This window comes from Akebia trifoliata, chromosome 13, assembly GCF_017979445.1.
Source record: "Akebia trifoliata isolate Shusen 1 chromosome 13, ASM1797944v1, whole genome shotgun sequence".
Taxonomy (NCBI): Eukaryota; Viridiplantae; Streptophyta; class Magnoliopsida; order Ranunculales; family Lardizabalaceae; genus Akebia; species Akebia trifoliata.
Window position 1 is genome coordinate 32,974,120 of NC_141387.1, and position 22,375 is coordinate 32,996,494.

The 22,375-nt window shown below is 37.5% G+C and overlaps 1 protein-coding gene across 1 annotated transcript; it reads right to left on the minus strand.

Moving 5' to 3' along the window:
• Nucleotides 1–386: 386 nt before the first annotated feature.
• LOC147388380 (mitogen-activated protein kinase homolog MMK1) lies at nucleotides 387–22,131 on the minus strand. The gene is made up of 6 exons (XM_086420417.1): nucleotides 21,852–22,131; nucleotides 21,629–21,758; nucleotides 21,184–21,321; nucleotides 14,406–14,738; nucleotides 11,570–11,750; nucleotides 387–800 (listed from the first exon to the last, which is right to left on the minus strand). Exons 1-6 carry the CDS (start codon nucleotides 22,082–22,084, stop codon nucleotides 625–627), a joined length of 1,191 nt encoding a protein of 396 aa, XP_086276543.1. The 5' UTR covers nucleotides 22,085–22,131; the 3' UTR covers nucleotides 387–624.
• Nucleotides 22,132–22,375: the final 244 nt, after the last annotated feature.

Here is a 22,375-nt window from a genome sequence, read left to right on the forward strand (position 1 = left end):
CCACAGAGCATAAGGTGATTTGGTTGAGTGGTTAAACAAGATTTCCTCCCCACATCTGTTATCCAATAGTCTATTTTTCAAATATTAAATCATGTACCTCACCTTAAAAAACAAAAAAACAAAATAAAAAATTAATCCAACTTGAACCCCACAATCAGGTTGGCAAGTCAATACTACGAGGAAAAACATGAATGTTACTAAGGTCCAGAGTAGATTGCCATCCCTTTAACCAAATTAAAGATTACAAGTAGAAGTATAGTCCTTGGATTAACACCGAAAGGGTCACACAAAAAAAGGTGATTTTATTTCTTTATTTTTAATTATTAATATTTTCTATCCCCAAAGAAAAAAAAAAAACCAAAATGATACAATACAACACAAATAAGTGAGAAAATCTGAAACCACGATAACCATAAAAAAGCAAGTGTACCAATACAAATACCATACAGTTCTTTGAAATCTAAACTCCAGGTCAATTATCAAATAAATATCCAGATTTGATTGCAAATATTTACATCAAGAAATCAATCAGAAAAACATATTGGACGGAATGACCACACTGACTTCATCTTTTATAGGAAGGGTGGTTGGGGAGCATGGATAACAGCTGGATTACGAGAGGCCTCACTGTCGCTGATACTCAGGGTTAAACGCTAGGGCTTCCCGGTAGATTAGCTCCTTCATCTGTTCCTCAGACAGTGCGTGCTGCTCGAAGTCAAAATTGAAGGGAGTCAAGCAGACAGGCTCATCACTGATGTCATGCAGGGACACTAGGTAGGGATGTGCCAGTGCATCTTCAACTGAAAGCCGAAACAACTAGAAGAATCAAGAGAAATGATAAAAACGACCACAAGTGTAAATTAATAGAATAAATACAACCACACTGAAAGAAAAGGTTAAGGTTCGTCTTTGAGTTTCCTTGATCCCGGAGATAATGGTCATGCTACAGGGCTTTGAACCAACTCTAAAGCATTAAAATTGCATCGTACCGAACTTTGAAGAGGACAAGAAGTCCTCAAAGGGAACAACAAAAGAAAACAGAAACAACAACAAAGGAAAAGTAGAATCTAAAAACAAGAGAAACGACAAGCACCACCTAAACCAAAAATCATCACCCTCTGCTAACAAGCTCCCATCTAAATAAGAAATCTTCAAAATGATAGAGACCCTAAACTCATGAAACGGCTTGCACCAATGAAACAAAAAAAAAAAAAAACCCCAGGATACTAAAAATGATCTCCTGTGGAAAATGCTCCTTCCCTTCAAAGATCCGCCCATTCCTTTCTTTCCACAAACCCCAATAGTTAGCCGGGAGGATAAAATTCCAAAGAATCCTCTCCTTACCAACAAAGTTTGTGGACCTCAACTAAAGAGAAAGCTAAGAATCGAAAAGACAGCCCACCAATAGAAATTGAACAACGAGAAAAAGAAAGACCAAACCTAATGAGCTCTCCCACAATGGAGAAAAAGGTGATTAACAGACTCACCATTAGGTTTGCAAGAGAGCAGAATTTTGCAATGACCACACCCCTCGACCTAAGGTGATCGATCATGAGAAGCTTATCCAAGGCTGCTACCCAAAGGAAAAAAAAAACTTTTGATGGAATAGTTGAAGACCAAACCAAAGCAACAGGGAATGAAATCTCCTCACAGAGTCAAGAACATTGTAGAAAGATTTCACACCAAAAAGTCCTGAAGAATTGCCAACCCAGGTCCAACTATCCTCCAATTGAGGGTAAAAACTGAGGGATGAAAACACTTGAATGTAAAAAGCTAGGGTTATAATTTTTTATCTTATAGAAAGGGTTTAGTGTTGTGCTTGAAAGGGAGAAAAAAAACAGATATACAATTGAAGATCGCAGTCATTTTATCTTACATGAAGGGTGATTCTTCATCTTCTACAGTATGACTTCATAGATTTCTTAAGAGCGATTCCTCAGAAAACCCCTTCCTGTGATTCCAAGGTTCTTCTACCTTATCTTCCTCTATTTTCGGTTTCTAGTTGTTGCTTTAAAGCTCTACTTTAATTTCTCTGGTTTTATTGACCACTTGGAGAAGAAGCCTTCAAGTCTGGTTCTGGATCTAAAATATTTTTACGACAATCAAGATCTGAGCATCGTATTCAGATTTGGTTCTTTTCCATTGTGTTGAAATCCCTATGGTCCCATAGCACCAAAATGTCAAGCAGAAAAAAAATTTAGACTCAAGGAAAAGAAATGAATCTGGTATAGGGTGAAATTGAGCAAAACGGGTTGAAATTCGAGGATTTTGCGGAGGCTCTAATGTTTTTTAGTTGTGAGAAAGATGTGGTTATTTCCATTGGGCCATTGGGACCTAATGCAGGAGTTCTCGTAGAAATGAGAAGGCAGCAAATTTTGTGATAGAATGGGAGTTGATCATAACAAGACAGTTTGTGTGAGCAGGAAGAATTGGTGAACAACTTTTGGGTTAGTTAAACCGCTAGAGAAGAAGGAACCTACGTACGTGGAAATAGGAGATATGCCACCCCACTTTTGGACTCTTGAAATCTTTTCCATGATTGTTTATTCCCTTTGGAGGAACTGTGAAGATAGATAAAAAGACTAAACTCCTTAGATCCTTCGATGTTGCTCATATGGGCGTAGACAATGGGGTTTAGGAAGCTTCCAAGATGAAGACAAGTACATATTGGAAAGAGATGACTATCCTGAGAAATCATTGGGGGAGATTTGGGAACAAAGGACAGTAAAACACCAATGTCAGATGGAGGTGGTCAGTGGGGAATCACAGGTAGTAGTAGAATAGATTCAATGAGATAAGATACCTAATAGGGGGTGAGGACTTAGGAAACTGTGGCATGGAGAAACATTTCAAAAGGAAGAGGTCCAACAAGGAAATGGAGGATAAGTGATTTCATAAAGAAATGGTCAAAAACGGCAGAAAGTTTGGACCAAACTTGTAGGGTCAAAGAGGGTAGATGGATTTTGGGGTAGAAAAATCAATGATTTTTACAAGGCATTGAAGATGAATTCAAGGTCGAGGTCATGTTGAGTTACGTCGAATATGAGGTCAAATAGGTTAAAAATAATGTACCTTTGAGGTTAACAACTTGAAGATCATGGATTTCAAGATTTCAAGGGTAAGCTCATCTTCACTCTTAAGATTCTCTCTCCTTCAACCTTCAAATCTCAAGAACAACATAGGATTTTTGAGGAAGTAGAATGATGGATTTATGGGTAGAAAAATCAAGGTTTTCTACAAGACATTGGATATAATGGATTAAATATGAGATTGAAGAGGTTAAAATTAGCTTATATTAGAGGTTAATAGTTTGAAAATGACGTATTTTCTTGGAGAAAAATCATGGAATTTTGCCTAGAGGTTTAATAAAAGGTCATTTAGCTCATTTTACGTTAGTCTCGGACAAAACTGAGGTCAAGAGGGCATCTAACCAGTATGAAACAAATAAGGTATTCTAAAATATGAGAAAATATAGAAACCTAGTCAAGGAGGGGGGGGCATGTCCTCAGTTTGAAAACACAGGGTATCTCTGATATTGATCAAAATGTGAAAGGGTATCTTAAAAAAAATTTGAGAAATTTTGAAGGGGGTGGGGCAATTGCCCCCATGGACCCTTCTTGGCTCTGCCTCTGCACACCATGCCGTGAAGCATCTATGCTCCAAGGGAAGAAGTCCAACTTGAAGATCAAACGATGATCATTCCCAGGGTTGGTACCAAGATAGTTAGTAATCATATGAAAGGGTCCACAAAACATTAACCAAGCCTCAAGTTTAGAACTTCCGCATCAATAAAAAACACAAAATCTATGTGGAAGAAACAAGGTGGTTTACCTCGGACCAATTGGGAAGCATGGAGATGAGATCAAAAGTGCCAAACCTATTTAATCTTAGAGTTGAATTTTTTGTTTTTTTTTCTTTGTTAGAGCAATTGCATTTTTTAGTTGTAAGTTTGAAGGAGGGGTTTAGATCCCAAGTTAGCGATACTTTAACACACAAACTATACCATCTCTCCAAGGTGGCACATTCGTTAGAGCAGTTGTTGTTATGGTGCTATTTTTTGTTCAAAAGGTTAAAAACTTAGAATTTTTGAAATATGGAACTATAGATGTGGTTTAATTTTCAATCAATTTTGACATAGTTTGGCATTTTTATTTGAATATTACATGTGGTTCTAGGCATAGCAGAATGGAATAATAGAAGTCTTTAATTGACCCCCAAATCTTTGGGATAAAGCTTCAAGGATGTCAATATTATACTTTGGAATGTGAATTTTGAATTCTCATACTTCTTTTGTTAGAGTTTTCCTCACATTTCTCCTTATTGGAATTTTTATTATTCATGTATTTGTATTTTTAATTATTAATCTATTTAAAAATGCATGCTGGTTGGATTACAACTCAAGGATTTTTTGGCTAAACTTGCCTCATGCTTTAGTGCTTAAAATCATTGATTTTATACTACCCTAATTGATGTTACATCTGACAGATCTTGTACTAAAACTTTCCATTGTAACTAAGATACATTGGTAATGACAAGGTGTATTTCACACTTACAAAATGCATCTTATGTCTGTACGTTTGTTATCAAACCTCCCCCCAGCAGCGACCAAAAAAAAAACTCTAGGGGATCGACAATCTATGGGTTTGATGAAATATAAAGACACCAAGAAAGTGAGCTCCTATGAAGGATGTCACTGATGAAAAGTTGAAGACTGCCAAATGTTCATTATCGATGAAGAGTTGGCTAGTATTTATTGGAAATATTAGAATAGATAGTTAGTTCTAGTTTGATTTATATGGTTTTATTTATGTTATTCTTTCTATGTAAGGGCATTTATGTCCATTCCCTTCTTATGGGTTATAAATATTTATCAAGCTCTCATTATGAGACTTGATTTTTCTCTTCTAAAATTCTTCTTGGTATCAGAGCCGAAAAAAACCTTTGACTCTCCATCCTCGTTTCTCCATAATTTTTTTTATTAATCTCATTACACTCACCTAGTAGTAGCCTAATCTGGAGTTTCTCCCCTTCAGGGGCTCTTTTCTTTTTTGATTTATACTATCTTAATCACATGTTGCGATAGAGATTTCATAATTTTTCACATGCTGCAATAGAGTTTTGCACTGTGATTTTTTACTCTACGTTGGGGTTTTTTCTTTGCTATCAAACCCTTTGTTATTGGGTAAACTTCGATCAAAGCCACTGGATCTGATCTGCCTTACGACAACAGCAGCCAACAACAACGTGTTGTTGTGTATATTTCGATCAGACCTAAAGACCCTAAACAGATCTGCAACATCAACAAAAATAGGTCGGGAGACTTACAATCAGTTTATGTGCCCTTAGACATCTCTCCGATCAGATCTACAGGCTTGGAACAGACCTGCGATCAACCTACAACCCTTGAATAGACCAGCGACAGTAGCAACCATCAATTAGGAGTCTTGTAATCATATCTATAGCCCTAAAACAACCTTTCGATCAGATCTACAGGCTTGGAACAGCCCTGCGATCAACCTACAAGCCTTGAACAAACCTGCGACAGTAGCAGCCATTGATTAACAGCCCTGCGATCAAACCTACAGGCTTTGAACAGCCCTACGATCAGCCTCCAAGCCTCGAACAGCCCTGCGACAACAACCACCATTGATTAACAGCCCTGCGATCAGATCTACAGGCTTTGAACAGCCCTTGGTTGGTTATTCAATTCCATGGAGCAACGCATCTACACTATGTTTATGTATCATGAGACTGTCTCCTCTTTGTGGTCAGTTCTCACTCAGACATATGCATGACTCCAGGATTTATGAACTTTACCAGGATATTGCTCAAGCTACCCAAGGAAATCAGAGTGTTGCAGATTATTTTGGATTCCTTCAGTCCCGTTGGGAGGAGCTCTCACACTACGAGTCTATGGTTGAGTTATCTGTAGAGGCAGCCGGGAATGTGGTCAAGAGGATTGTTCGACATCAAACATACCAGTTCCTCATGGGTTTACGCCCTGAATTTGAGGCACTGCGGACCCAAATCCTTAATACCACTCCTCTACCTTCATTATTTGAGACATTTGCGACTATTGATAGCGATGAGCGTCGTCGCCCTGTCATTCCCTCTCAGACTGAGTCTTTTGTCACTATCTCCGCTCCAGATACAGATCAGATGGCTCTTGCAGCCAATTCGAGTTATTCTAATTCCCGTACTCAAGGATCCGTGAATCGAGGCCGTGGGAGTTGTGGGCGTGGTAAAGGAAGTGGTCTTACATGTAGTCATTGTGAGAAGATTGGCCATGAGAAGGCCCGTTGTTTTCAGCTTTATCCCCACTTGTTGAGATCTTCTGGGGGGCAGCCCCGTGCCGCTGTTGTGGAATCAACCTCTGTTGATCATGCTTCTCTTGGTACTATTGATTTGCAATACCTTCAGACACAGATTACATCTATTGTACGAGATCAACTCCAGGCTCAGACTCCCTCATCCTCGACAATCGCATCTGTTACCACTCCTCCAGGTACCTCTTCTGCATTTCATGCCACTCAGTCTGGTTCTGCTCCTCTGACCTGGGTCATTGATTCTGGTGCCTTTGATCACATGACCGGTGAGTCCAATCATTTTATTTCTTTTATTTTACCTACTACTCATAAGGAGGTTCGTCTTGCTGATGGGTCTCTTACCCCTGTTCACAGTAAGAGTACTATATCTCCAACCCCCGGTTTTCCTCTTGATTCTGTTCTCCATGTTCCACACTTATCTCTTAACCTTATGTCTGTGAGTAGTATTACCAAATTGTTTAATTGTTCTGTAACATTTTTTCCCACTCACTGTGTCTTTCAGGACCTGACTTCGAGGAGAATTTTTGGCAAGGGATATGAGAGGGATGGGCTGTACCTATTTGAAGTTCCACCTATTGCTGCTCCAGCTTCCGTGATCCCACTCATTGGAAATCATACTTTTTCTTTTCAAACTTTAGACTTATGGCATGCTCGCTTAGGACATGCTAATTTTCAGCACTTATGTTCATTATTTCCTACTTTAAAACAATCTTGTAGTGAACACAAATTTCAGTACTCTGTGTGTAAGCTTTCTAAACACACACGTACCTCTTATATTCCTCGCATGCATATAGTTAATGCTATTTTTTATTTAGTTCATTCTGATGTGTGGGGGCCTTCCCCTATTACTGCTTTTAATGGTCATAGATATTATGTTACATTTATTGATGACTATTCTCGTTGTACTTTGGTTTATTTAATGCTTTCTCGCTCTGAGGTACTACCTATTTTTGTTAATTTCCTTAAAATGATTCAAACTCAATACAACATTACCGTCAAATTTCTTCGAACAGATAATGGCGGGGAATATATTTCTGATGGGATTTGCTCCCATCTCCATGAGCGTAGTATGCTTCATCAATTAACTTGTCCCTACACTCCTGAGCAAAACGGGGTGGCGGAACGTAAGAATTGCCATCTCATGAACATCGTTCGTTGCCTTCTGCGAGGGATGCATGTTCCCAAGTCATATTGGAATATGGCAGCTCTTACTGCTGCTTTCCTCCTGAATCGTGTTCCGAGCCACACTTTAGGAGGACAGGTGCCTTTTCATGTTCTTCAACCTGATAGCACTCTCTTCCCTATTACACCTAAAGTTTTTTGGTGTACTTGCTTTGTTCAGGATAGAATTCCTCATTGCACCAAATTGGATAACAAAGCTACCCGTTGTATTTTCTTGGGTTACTCTTCTATGTCAAAGGGGTATCGGTGCTATGATCCCCTCTCTCATCGTATTATTCATTCCCTGGATGTCACTTTTTTTGAAAATGTTCCATATTTTCGTACTTCATCTTCTTTGTAGGACTCTTCTCCTTTACAAGATTCTTCTCCAATAGTGCTACCATCTCCAGTTTTCTCTCCATCTTCATCTTCGCCGCCGCCGCTGCAAGTTTACTCTCGTCGCCCTCCCCCCACCTCTTCCTTGGATTCAGGTATATCTCCTTATACATTTACGCCTGTTCCTTCTATTTCTGACTCTCACTTACCTATTACACTTCGCAAAGGTAAGCGGGGGTGTATTACTAATCACCCTATCGCCCAGTTTGTTTTTTATCAAAGTCTTTCTCCGTCCTATCGCACCTATCTTGTCACCACAGACTCTATTCAGGTTCCTCGGTCTGTATCTGAGGCTTTACGTGATCCTATGTGGACTAGAGCTATGGCTACTGAGATGGATGCATTGCAGAAGAATCACACCTGGGATCTTGTTTCTCTTCCTTCTGGGGAGCGAACTGTTGGTGGTAAATGGGTTTTCACAGTCAAGTATCTCGCAGATGGTATTGTTGATCGCTACAAGGCTCGACTTGTCGCTAAGGGATTTACGCAGACTCCAAGAAAGGACTTTGAAGCCACATTTGCCCCTGTAGCCAAACTGTCTACTATTCGTTTACTTATCTCTTTAGCTGCCTGTCATTCATGGCATCTTCACCAGCTTGATGTGAAGAATGCCTTTCTAAATGGTGATCTGACAGAAGTCATTTATATAGATCCCCCTCCTGGATTTCGTCTTCAGGGGGAGTATTTTGGGAAAGAATGTTGCCTTTTTAAATCTCTGTATGGCCTAAAGCAATCTCCGCGAGCCTGGTTCCAGTGTTTCTCTGAGGTCATTTTATCTATCGGATTTTTCAGATGCCACTCTGACCATACTTGCTTTATTCGACGAGGAGTAGATGGCCACAATACCATTGTCTTGGTTTATGTAGATGATATTATAGTAACTGTAGATGATACGCAGTGGATTGACAGGGTTAAGAAGTAGTTGGGTAGTGCTTTTGAGGTTAAGGACTTAGGTCCCCTCAAGTACTTTTTAGGATTAGAGATAGCGCGCTCACGCCGTGGTATTTCGTTATCTCAACGTAAATACACATTGGATCTTCTTCAAAACACTGGTATGCTTAGTTGTCGTCCTGCCTCTTCCCCAATGGATCAAAATCATCGCCTTCATACTGAATCTGGGGAACTTTTATCTGATCCCTCATCTTACCAGAGACTCGTAGGCCGTTTGATTTATCTGACTAACACTAGACCGGATTTGACCTTCGCAGTTAGTATAGTCTGTCAGTTTATGCATGCTCCGCGTACCTCTCATCTTGATGCCGTATATTGTATCCTTCGCTACTTGAAGTCTCGTCCGGGTCTAGACTTATTTTATTCATCTACTGCTCAGCCACATCTGTCATGTTTCACTGATGTCGATTATGCGGGATCTCTTACAGATAGGAGATCTACATCTGATTTCTGTACTTTCTATGGCGGTAATCTTATCTCGTGGAAAAGTAAGAAACAAAGTGTGGTTTCTCGTTCCTCTTCTGAAACTGAGTATCGTGTTATGGCCTTTAGCACATGTGAGATTCTTTGGCTTAGATCTTTGCTAACAGAGTTGGGATTTCCTACTGTTGATTCCTCCTCACTGTTCTGTGACAACAAGTTTGCTATCATGCTTGCATCTGACTCAGTCCTTCACGAAAGAACTAAGCACATTGAGGTTGATGTTTAATTTCTCAGGGAGAAAGTTCGATTTGGTGTACTTAAGACAATCTTTGTTTCTTCTTCAGATCAACTAGCCGATATGCTTACAAAGTCTGTTGGACTTTCTGTCACAAACTCTCATCTCGCCAAGCTGGGCCTAGTTGATATATTTGCCCCAGCTTGAGGGGGAGTATTGGAAATATTAGAATAGATTGTTAGTTCTAGTTTGATTTATATGGTTTTATTTATGTTATTCTTTCTATGTAAGGGCATTTATGTCCATTCCCTTCTTATGGGTTATAAATATTTATCAAGCTCTCATTATGAGACTTGATTTTTCTCTTCTAAAATTCTTCTGTATTCATGTGGCTTAATCAACTCAAATGTGACAAGATTAGTTGGACACTTTTGGGCCTTAAAATGGTTCAAATGTAGGCTCCATCATGACCTCTTTTGGGTCTTATAGTGGCTAAAGTCCAGGCTCCATTGTGGGCTCAATCATCAACATAGCATAGGAGAAATTATGTGGACTAACAGCAAGAAATTATGTTATTTGTCGAATCAAAACTCATGAATTATTATTCTTCAACAAACCAAATAAGGAGGAACAAAAAACAAGGCTTTACCCTAAAGGTGAAGATGAGTTCCAAATCACTAAGGTGGTGATGTTCAGACAATAATAACGAGGCAATGGGCATAGAGCATCACCTATGTTGGAGGACATTAAGCACCAAGTTTTTATTAGTATCAGCTAAAAAGGTTTGTTCGACTGATTTTTTTGCATCATTGTTGTGCAAGCCAACTAGATGCTTGACGACTAAAGTCAAATTAAGTTCGGACTTTGCAACATTGTCGATTTCTACAATGGTTATAAAGGGCACAGGGTTGCCCATTACATATGTGATTGACTATTCTAGCCCTTCCATGTGACTTTAAAGGTGGAGCAATTGTCATGTTTGAGACCATACAGATAGGCTTTGCTTGAAGAAGATGAAGGGAGAAAAATCTTGTTCATGGATTACTCGACAAAATATAACAACTGCAAGCAGGGTTTAAAATCTTGTATCCTTCAGTTGCTAGACAACTAGAGTCAAATCAAGTCTGGACTTTTGCAACATTGTCGATTTCTACAAAGGTTGGGTACAGGGTTGCCTGTTACATATGTGATTGACTATTCTAGCCCTTCCACGTGACTTAAAGGTGGAGCAATTGTGATGTTTGAGACCATGCGGATAGGCTTTGCTTGAAGAAGATGAAGGGTGTAAAATCTTGTTCATGGATTACTTGACAAAATATAACAACTGCAAGCAAGGTTTAAAATCTTGTATCCTTCAGTTGCTTCAGTTTATCCAAAAACTAAAATAGAATATCTATGAAAAAACACACCAAAAATAGAATGAAATGGAACTGAAGCCTTTTGGAGCATTTGGAAAGTTTTATATTTTTCATATGTATAAACATTAGAAATGCTCAAAGACATTCCAAAACAAATAAAGGAATCAAGAAAGCATTTGATACATGTATAATGTTGTAAACATTCTTTTATTTGATGAAATGAATCTTAGAAGTTACAAATTTGTTTAATGGTTATTTTAGTATCGAAATATTACATATGATGTGTTTTAAGAAACATTGGGAAACATTCCGAAACATCGATATACTTTTGAAATTAGTGAACGTCCACTCCATTAAGTCAAAAATCCTGAATGTTCAGTCAAAACATTCCGAAACGGATCAAAACTTTGAACCATGACTGCAAGATTGTGCTACCTTTTGGAGTGAATCTACCAAGGCCCATATGTGGTGATTGAAACGCTTGACAAAGGTTCCATCAAAAGTAACCTTTTTAGTATGCACGATTTCCCTTGACAAGATTTTAAATATTGGTCAATTGATTGTTTGAAGGACAATAATTGTTAATTTATTTGTTGTGTATAGGAAAGTGAGGGTTTCTTTTCACCTATTTCATGCATAAATATATTTCATCCATAGCATTTTCCTTATACCAATTGACAAAAAATGCCAAAATAGAACAAGACAGGACAGAACCTCACCTGTAATCCTCCGCCGAGGATCAAATGTTAACATCTTTTCAACGAGATCTATGGCTGCAGGGTGAACTTGTGGAAACTTTTCAGTAAATGATTGCCGAAGGTAATGAGGAAGTTGTCGTATGTATCTCTTCGCATTTTCGTTCACAAACCCCAAATCAGCCTCAGTTGGGGTGCCGATCAGCTGCCATGTATTTCACGAATTGCTCAGACTGGAAGTATGGATAAACATGCATGAATATGCATATATCACTCATCTTGCAAAGATTTGTAAGACCGCGAATATAAATCGAATGTATTCATATATGAGAATAAAAAGGAACGAATGAGGCAAAATGCTTGGGGATGTATTTCAGGGCCTTCCAATGGTTTATCAGCCATTACACTCAGCAAAATTCCAATGCCATACTCAGAAGCAACTCAACCAAGACTTCAGAATTTCCACGTCTTGTCATCGATCACACCCAATGTTTCAAGTCTTAAGACTTCTAAACCCAAGTATTACGAATTTCACTTCCACCCTATAGCATGACAGCACAGGTTTGAGAATTCTTGGAAACCAGAATTTAGTGTTTTTTTTCTTTAGATTATTTTTTCTTTTTTCATACATATTTGTAACCACCTTTAAGCATTCTTCATGAAATGGCTTGCCCTTGTTAGCAATTCAGAATACGGAAAAAATTCGATATGTGAAAAATTCAAGTTCTATTCAATTGTGGGTTGCAAAAATCCGGTTGAAAATTCGATAAATGGAAAATATGCAGCATATGCTTCATACATGTATTATTTGTCTCATTTCAAACATTCAAAAGTAAAAAATTCGGTAATATTGTCATTATTTTTTCAAAGATAAAAGGGACATTTGTCACCTAAAAAGATGGAGTCCTCCAAAATTTTGAAGCATGCCGCTTCAAAGTCGACTTGTGTTATACACATCACAACTTACAAGTTTACACTTTGCAACATACAAAAACTTACAATAGCAATTTTTTTTCCAACCGAGTTTTATAAAAATTTGTAAAAATTGTAAAATACGTGAATTATTCAGAATAGTCCAATAATCCGGAGAATTGTACTTTCATTGAAAAAAATGAAAACTTCGTGAATTTTTAAAGAATTAAATGAGAGATTACTAACAAGAGGCTTGACACCCAAATTATTCAAAATGGATGTCGTCTTTGTATCTGACAATTCCAGTTTAAGTGTATGCATCATGTCCACAACGGGTATCATAGTGAGTGGAACTCAAGTCCTCAAATTTATTTACCCTGAGCTTTCTTCCATCGGAACAAAACAATTGGTTAGGGAAACAATCTGTGTAATCTTTATTAATAAATTATTATTCCATCACTCTTAGTATTTGTTTTAGGTGTGTGTGAGGGTGTGGGTGTGGGGGGGAGGGGGTACATATGTTGTTCTGTAATGAATGATAGTCAAATAAAAACAACACAGATCTAACTAGTTATTATTGTGAAGAATTTAACATACTCGAAAAAATATGATGCTACTTAAGGTTTTAAATTTCAATTTCGGTGTCTATTTCGGTAATCTTGGATATGGAAATATGGAAATTAATACATTTACTGGAAATGTTGTGGAAATGATGTATAGAGGAATTTTTCATTTAAACTGCGGAGAATGATAAAATAGGGGTTAAAACAAACTCACTGAGTCAGCAAAATACAATAAATAACCACATGGAGTTTTGAAATGAATATCAACAACGTTCTGCTAAATATATGTGGAAGTATTTGAGAGCACAACGGGGAAAAGTAATAGTACTATACATGGAAATGAAGACAATAGTATCGTAATAACTACATACCATGTAAAACACTTGCTTAAATGGAGAAACTATTAAGTACAGCCTTCATGTGCTATCATATTTCTAATTTTTTTTAATATGCATGAACATATTAATAATGTATCTAACTAATTAAAACATAGATGATTGTGTATATGCTTATATGATCGTACTAATATACAGAAAAGAAAAAATAAATAAATAAAAAGGTTATATAAATAACTCAATAATCATAATTCATTTATATTAATTAATGAATATTAGGTACAATTTTTTAAAACATAGACACTATTATTACATGTAATTTACAAGTCCTTTTTATTAGCAGTTTATTATTAGTTCCATAACATACAGAAAAATGATGATTTCTACACAAGACTCAAAAAATTGATAAACTAGAAAAGTGATGGTTAATTCAAATGGTCATATCTCCTCACTCAGTTTTATAAATATTTTTTCAAAATAAAATATTTCAATCGAAGTTACCATTCACCAAAATATTTTGCAAAATGAATAGCGATTTACATCGAAATATTTACAAAAAGAAACTATCGGTTAAATTTCGCTTTGGATCTTTTGGAAATGGAAATATTTCTTGGTACATTTCGTGGAAATATGTTGAAATTTAATACTATGGTGCTACTTAATGAGTACATATTGAATAAATGTTTATTGATCGTACATACTAGACCGCCGTGGTTTAAAGTCTCGTTCTTGGTCTATATCTCGGTCAGTTGAAAAAATGAGACATCTTGCACTAGTCATGAAGAGACAACCAAAGAAATACCAAGAAAAATCTCTCGTCCTTTTTGTCAACTCCGACATCGAGACATTCAGAGACAAAACGAGATTTCAAATCATGCATATGGCTGCACTATTTTCAATTCATGCACTAAAACTCGTAAGTGGCCCAAGTTGTTCATGTGCTCATTCAGTCTGTCAAAGATTAAAGAACCCGTAGTAGACAATACTTTCCTCATACCAAAATGCTAGAAAATAACATAAGAAAAATGATTTAAAAGCTTGTGCTTTCACCTCCAATAGTAAACGTAGCTGGTGCACATGATCCCTGCCGGGAAATAAAGGTTTTCGGTCCATCAATTCCATGAAAATGCAGCCTACCGACCATACATCAATAGCTGCAGTATATTCTGATGAATTCAACAACAGCTCTGGCGCCCTATACCATCTCGTAACGACATACTCTGTCATAAAATCAGTTTCAGATGTGATACGAGCAAGTCCGAAATCGCATATCTTTAAATCACAATTGGCATTTAAGAGGAGATTGCTAGGCTTCAAGTCCCTGTGAAGAACATTTGCAGAATGTATGTATTTCAATCCCCGGAGGATTTGATAAAGGAAATACTGCACAAAAAAAGACAGGTTATTTTTAATTCCAAAAGAATTGTTCTTGTGAAGTCAGAAGGATAAAGGTTAAAAAATAAAATATCCCACAAAAATCATCTGTCACTATCAAGAATTAGAAAATTGCAGACACAACCAAAAAAATGACCATTAGATTTTTAAATGGTCCTATTGATTCAGAAAAAATAGAATCTCTAAGGAAACCCAAACCCAAATCAAAATCAAAATCTAAGATGCATCTCTTATCCCATTTAGAGGACCAAGGTTTAAACTTGTCTTGATGGATTGTTGGTAGTGACAAAAATTTCGGACTGTCTCAATCAAAATAAACAGACTTTCTGAGAAAGCTGAGAGAATCAACATTTCACTCCGATCATGCTAGAAACAGAGACATGTCGGCCTTGACATTCTGAGATGTTCACAAAACTTTAAATCTGATGAGGACTGAGCATACCACATAAACATATCAGATTCATGGTTTAAAGCTTGGCTCCATACACCTTAGTATTTCGTGGTATCAACAGTTGCCAAAAGAATACATACGTGTAAACATGTTTTGATACTGTTCTATTATCTTTTTGGCATCATATAGTTGATGAGGACATCATAGGTCTACCTGGCCAGATTTGTTTAGATTTAAGCTAGATTCCAATTTTCTGGTTTCTTTAGTTTGTTTGAGGGGCCTTGGGACAGTTTTATTGGAGTTTTACATGCTTTCTATTTTGTTTTAGGCTATGTTTGGATTGAGAGAAGTGGAGAGAAGGGAAACTCAATTTCTCTCCACCATTTTTGGATTGATAGGAGAGAACTTGGGACAACTTTGGAGTTTTAAAATATCTTAAAAGAGATCTAGGGGCAGAGTTGGAATTATAAAATATTTTAAAAAGGTTTCTCTCCATTTCTCTCCTCTTCTCTCTATTGGAAATAATAATGTTTACCGTTTTTTATTTTTCTCTTCTATTATTTCTATGTAAGGGCATTTACGTCCATTTAATCTTTTATTAATATATATATATATATATATGCCAAACTCTCATAATGAAACTTGACAATTACTTTTCTACAATTCTTCTTGGTATCAAAGCCCTAGAGGACCCCCTCTTCGGTTTTTGGGATTTTGAAGTCTCTTCTCCTAACTTCTCTTCTCTCTTCTTCCTTCACCAACACTTCTAGATCTTAACACCTAATAACCTAACAGCAACTTGATTAGAAAGTCTTCTCTTCAAGGGAATTTTTTCTTTTGATTCTTATTCCCTTAATTGCATGTTGTGATAGGAATTTTATTAGTCTTTTCACATGCTGCAATAGATTTTTGAGACGTGTTCTTGCCCAACGATAGGGTTTTCTGCCTTTCATAGGTTATTTGATTCGATTTCTGCCCTACGCTAGGGTTTCTATCTAAGATCAATTTGTCAAAGTATTGTTGGGTGCCTTTGATAGGGTTTCTACCCTTGCTGCTGCCATATGAGAGTGTTGTTGGGTGGTGCGACAGAACTATTGGGCTGTGTGAAGCCTTGCGACATCAATATAGTGTTGTTGGGTGACCTGCGACGGCAATATAGTTTTGTTGGGTGATCTGCGACAGTAGCTAGGCCTGTGTTGAACCCTGCAACAGCAGCTAGGGTGGAATTTTGTGACCTGCGACAGTAGCAGGGTGCTGTTGGGTAATCTGCGGCAGTCACTAGGGTGGTGTTTTGTGGCCTATGACAACAGTAAGGTGTTGTTGGGTGACCTACGACAGCAACTAGAGCTGTGTGGAGTCCTTCAATCTGCTATTTGGTGGTGTACTAGTTGGTGATCTGCAACAGCAACTAGGGTTGTGTAAGGGACTATGACAGCAACTTGGCCCCTTTTCTGACCCATGACAACATCAAGGGAGCTGCTTTGTGGTAATTTCGACTTGGCTCCTTGGTAATTTTTTGACTACAACAATTTTTGTGTTTAGGACCACAGTGTTCTCCCTTCAAACCAAAGTTTCAACTGCTTTGTTCGTACTAAGCAATGACATCACATCAAGAGACCAAGGACTCCAACACCATTCTTGGAGCAAACCTCCCAGCCCAACGCATTACTAATGCTCCATTAGATGGTTGGAATTTTTAATCCTGATCTCAGTCAGTTGGACTTTATTTGGGGGGTAAAGGAAAATCTAATGGCTTTTAGGCACTATTAATAAGCCACCCCTTACTAATCCCAAAATTGAACAATGAGAGATTGACAATTGCACTATCCTTGGATGGCTTTTTAACTTCATGGAACAACGCATTACATCATGTTCATGCATCACGAGATTATCTCTTCGTTATGGTCAGCCCTCACTCAAACATATGTGCATGCTTGGAATTACTCGAGGAATTTACGAGCTTTATCGAGACATTGCCTAGGTTACCTAGGGGACTTAGAGTGTAGCTGACTACTTTGGATTCCTTCAGTCTCGTTAGGAGGAGCTCTCTCATTATGAGTCTATGGCTGAGCTGTCTGCAGAGGCAACTAGGTTTGTGGTTACACGGATTGCTAGACACCAGACATACTAATTTCTCATGGGTTTACGTCCTGGGTTGGAGGCACTTCGGACACAGATCCTTAACACCACACCCTTACCCTCCTTATTTGAGACATTTGCGACCAATGATAATGATAGTGTCGTCACCGTGTAGTTCCCTCTCAAACTCAGGCCCTGGCATTATTTTTACTCCAACTATAGATCAAATGGCTCTAGTAACCAATTCGGATTTTTCTGACTCTTGTACTCAAGGATTTGGGAGTCGTGGTCGTGGTTAAGGGAGTAGTCTTACTTGCAGTCATTGTGGGAAGATTCACCATGAGAAGGCTTGCTGCTTTCAGCTCTATCCCCATTTGTTGCGATCTTCTACCACTCCCTCTTTAGGACAGTCTGCTCCCCATGCTACTGTTGTGGAGGCATCATTAGTTCCTCTTATTGATTCTTCTGCTTCCTTTGGCACTATTGATTGCAACAACTCCAAACTCAGATTTCTGCTATTGTGCGGAATCAGATCCATACTCAGACTCACTCATCGTTGACTATGACCTCAATTGTCATGCCCCCAGGTACATCTTATGCATTTTCATGTTACTCAATCTGACCTTGCTCCTCTAACTTGGGTAATTGATTCTGGTGCCTCTGATCACATGATCGGTGAGTCTAGCCATTTTACATATTCCATTTTTCCTACTACTCATAAGGAAGTTCGCCTTATTGATGGGTCCCTTACTCCTATCCACAGCAAGGGTACCATCCCCTTATCCTCTGATTTTTTTCTTAGCTCTGTGCTTCATGTTCCTGACCTATTTCTTAACTTTTTGTCAGTGAGTAGTATCAAATCTTTAAATTGCTCCGTAACTTTTTTTCCTACTCACTGTACTTTTTAGGACCGGACTTCGAGGGGGATTTTTTATAAAGGGTATGAGAGAGATGGACTATACCTATTTGGATCTCAACCTACTGTTGTTCCGGCGTCTGTGTTTTCACTATCTGGGAGCCATACTTTTTCCTCTCAAACTTTAGATTTATGACATGCTAGCTTACGACATGCTAATTTTTAGCACTTATATTCTTTATTTCCCGCTTTAAAAACTTCTTATAGTGTAAACAAGTTTCAATGCTATATGTGTGAACTTTCTAAACATACACATACTTCTTATATTCCTCGCATGCATCGATTAAATACAATATTTGATTTAGTCCATTCTAATGTGTGGGGACCTTCCCCTGTTACTGCTTTTAATGGTCATAGATATTCTATTACATTTATTAATGACTATTCTCGTTGTACTTAGGTTTACTTGATGTGTTCTCGTTCTAAAGTACTCCATATTTTTGTTAATTTTCTTAAAATGATTCAGACCCAATACAACATCACTGTTAAATATCTTAGGTTTGATAACGGAGGGGAATATCTTTCTGATAGGATTCAATCCCATCTTCATGAGCATGGAATGCTCCACTAGTTGACTTGTCCCTACACTCTTAAACAGAAAGGGGTGGCGAAACGCAAGAATCATCATCTTATGAACATTGTCCGATGTCTTTTTAAAAGGATGTATGTTCTCAAGTTATATTAGAATATGGTAGTCCTCGATGCGATTTTTCTCCTTAACCGTGTTCTGAGTTGCACCTTAGGGGGGCAAGTGCATCTTCATGTTTTTCGACCTGATAGCACTCTCTTCCCCATTACACCTAAAGTTTTTGAGTATACTTGTTTTGTTCAAGACTCCTCATTGCACAAAATTAGATGACAAAGCTATTCGTTGTGTTTTTTTGGTTATTCTTCAATTTCAAAGGGGTATCGTTGTTTTGATCCCCTTTCTCATCGTGTAATTCATTCTTTGGATGTCACTTTTTTTTAAAATGTTCCCAATTTTTGTACATCTTTGCAGGACTCTTCTCCTTCGCAGGATTCCTCTCCTACAGCGCTACTCTCTCTGTTTTTCTCCCCATCTTCATCTTCTTTACAGAACTCTTTTCCTTTGCAGGATCCATCTCCATCTTTGCCACCTCTAAAGGTCCACTCTCGTCGCCCTCGCCCTTTTCCAACCTTGCCAACTTCCTCCTTTGACTCAGGTATACAACCTTTTACTCCTACTCCTATTCCTTCTATTTCTGACTCTCACTTGCCTATAACACTTTGCAAAGGTAAGCGGGGGTACGTTACTGATCATCCTATTGCCTAGTTTGTTTCCTATCAGAGACTCTCTCCTTTTTATCAAGCCTACCTTACTGCCACTGACTCTATTCGAGTTCCTCGATTTGTATCAGAGGTTTTGCATGACCCTAAGTAGACTGGAGCCATGACCGCTGAAATGGATGTTTTGCAGAAGAATCATACCTGGGAGTTTGTTCCCCTCCATCTGGGGAACAAATTGTTGGTTGTAAATGGATTTTCATTATCAAGTATCTCGCGGATGGCAACATCGATCGATTCAAACACTTGAAGGATTTTTATTGTGGGATTGCAATAGCCCTAGGATCTAGTTTAATTGCATACTATTTTTTCTTAGTGATTTACGGTTCCATGAGCTTTTGATTTATGTTAGAATTGCTATTCGTGGTCAACTTGGTCTTAGATTCATCAGTTTGGGTTAGGCTCCACCATCTTACATCAATAGTAGTTTATCAATACGACATAAACCAATATTTTTTCTAAATAAAGTACGTACTCTGTGAAACACCTTAGATGATACAAGTTTTAAGGGTTTTATTTAAGTGGATTTTCCATCCTAGGATCACTGCTGCTCCACAAGTATTGCACCAATTGCAAAGCTTGTTATCACATTAAGTTGATTATTATATTCAAACTTTGAAAAAAGTAATTTTATTCACTTCTATTAGAAAAGCTTAGATCTACACAAGAATATCATGTAATTTATATTTCCTCCAAATATGTTATAAACGAAAGGTGATTTTACCCCATAATTGAGTCTTGGCCTAAGATTCCCAATATTAATTCTTTTATTCTGTGACTTTGACTTCAAAGAAATTGTAAACTTAGATCTATCATAGAATGTGATGTCAAACTACTTTTCCTCCAACATCGTAAACTCAAAGTCAGTGTTGTCAAATGTGGTCACATATGTTATTTGAAAAACAAAATCGCATATGCTACCATCGCAAATCCAAAAATATGATATCGGCCAACCATGCGATGGCATATTTTTGTATGAGACGCAACTTGTAGTCCGATGGCATACTGTCCAATGGTCAGAATTTTATTTTTTATTTTTTTGTTTGCAGCATATGCGATGTGCGAAATCGCATATGCAAACAGCACATGCTGGTCGCACATGGTTGCATACTCGCATATGCTATTTACAACATTGCTCAACGTTGGTTTTACATATGATTAAATGAAACATGTCTAGTACATTTTAGACCTGCTTAACCAATTTTTATGTTTCTGTTATACTACATTATAATTCTTATCAGAATACATGGGTTCAACAACACAAATTATGTTCCTTCATTAAATTCTATCTAAAGTCAAGTGTATCTTTGTTGTACTGCCCACAATCATTTTTACTCACGAAGTGCATGTCGTAGTAGATAAAATAAGTGGGACAAAGACGGTACATTCTTCCCTTTGTGGTATTCCCTAACTTCAAGGGGGAAAGAAAGACAACTATCCCAATAAAATATCATTGATTAACAGTGAAAAATGTGGTGAGAGTATTACTAAAATAGAAATGGAATGTTTATCTTAAAAAAAAAAAAAAAGGAAACATAAATAAGACGTTGATGTTCATCTCAACCACCCTTCTTTCTTTTGAATGCCTCTTAAATTTTGAATTTTTGAGTTTACAGTTACTGTAATTCGACTCAACTTGTCATTAAAAAAAAATTATATGAAGGAATCCCTTGATCTGAAGGTTTATCCAAGAACAAATTCCACATGAAAAGTGAAGAACAAATGTAAATAGGAAGTATAACCTGACAGTGCTCCTCGGATAATGCTTGATTGGACCGAATTATTTGATGAAGGTCAGTGTCCATGAGTTCATATGCAATATAAACATCATTAAAAACCTCTCTCTGAGGTGGTGGTATTATATCTCTAATTGCCACAACCTATACACGACCAAAACAAGTTCATCAATCAACACCAGATTTTCATTACAGTAATTATGTAAATTGGAAAATACAGAACTAAGATTTTAATAAGACCCACCCATTTCCAGTTATGCACAAATTTCACAAGGAAACAGTATTTTTTTTTCTTTTTGTCATAACTCTCACTCATGTCATGGATACAATAGAAATTAAAAAGCATCAATTGAAAGTGAATTAACTTAGTCTAAAGAATTCACCAACATAAAGTCAATTTTTGAAAAGAGGGAAAAAAAAAAAAAAAAACCAGTAATTATCACTCACTGACGTTTTCATGGTCCATGTGGCGGAGGAGTTTTATCTCACGAAGAGTCCTTTTAGCATCAATTTTGTTGTCGAAGGCATTGGCGATCTTCTTTATCGCCACTTGCTCATTAGTCTTCGAATTCAAAGCGGAACTATTTTTTTAAATGAAAAAATAAAGTAATTAATTACAAAATATGATGAAATAAAAAAGATGGGAGAAAAGGGGAAAGGGGAGATGTTCGTACCATACGATACCGTAAGCACCCTTTCCAATAGGCATGATTGGAGGTTTGTATTTGGAGGTGACCTCAAATATGTTTCCGAATATGTTGTATTGTATGAACAGTCCACCATAACTCGGTATCGCTGGAATACTCTCCATTCCAACACCAGCTTGAGGTTGAGCTGGAGGAGGAGGAGCCGCCGCCACCGCCGCCTCACCCATCACTGTATCACCTTCAGGAAGAGATGCATCCATTCTTCTCTCTTTCTCTCACCACACCACACCACAGAACAAATTCTAGCATATAAAAAAAAAAAAAAAGCAGATGATAGTTGTACTCGTCTCTTTTTTAACCTTTTTTTTCTTTATTAAAAAGCAAATTTATGTAATGCCGCCTGTCCAAGTCCAAATCCAAAGGGAGTTTTTTTTTTTTTTTTTCCCTTTCAAAAAACTTAAAATTAATAATAATTATGTAACCCAACTTGCTACAGTTTATAATAATTATAAATGACTTAAATACCCTTACTTCAATCTCCTTTCTCCAAA

Coding starts and splice junctions, on each gene's coding strand:
- LOC147388380 (XM_086420417.1), bottom strand. CDS start 22,084: ATGGATGCATCTCTTCCTGAAGGTGATACAGTGATGGGTGAGGCGGCG. Junction 21,759..21,851: donor GGTGCTTACGGTATCGTATG/GTACGAACATCT, acceptor TTAAAAAAATAG/TTCCGCTTTGAATTCGAAGA. Junction 801..11,569: donor TCCTCGGCGGAGGATTACAG/GTGAGGTTCTGT, acceptor TTCGGCTTTCAG/TTGAAGATGCACTGGCACAT.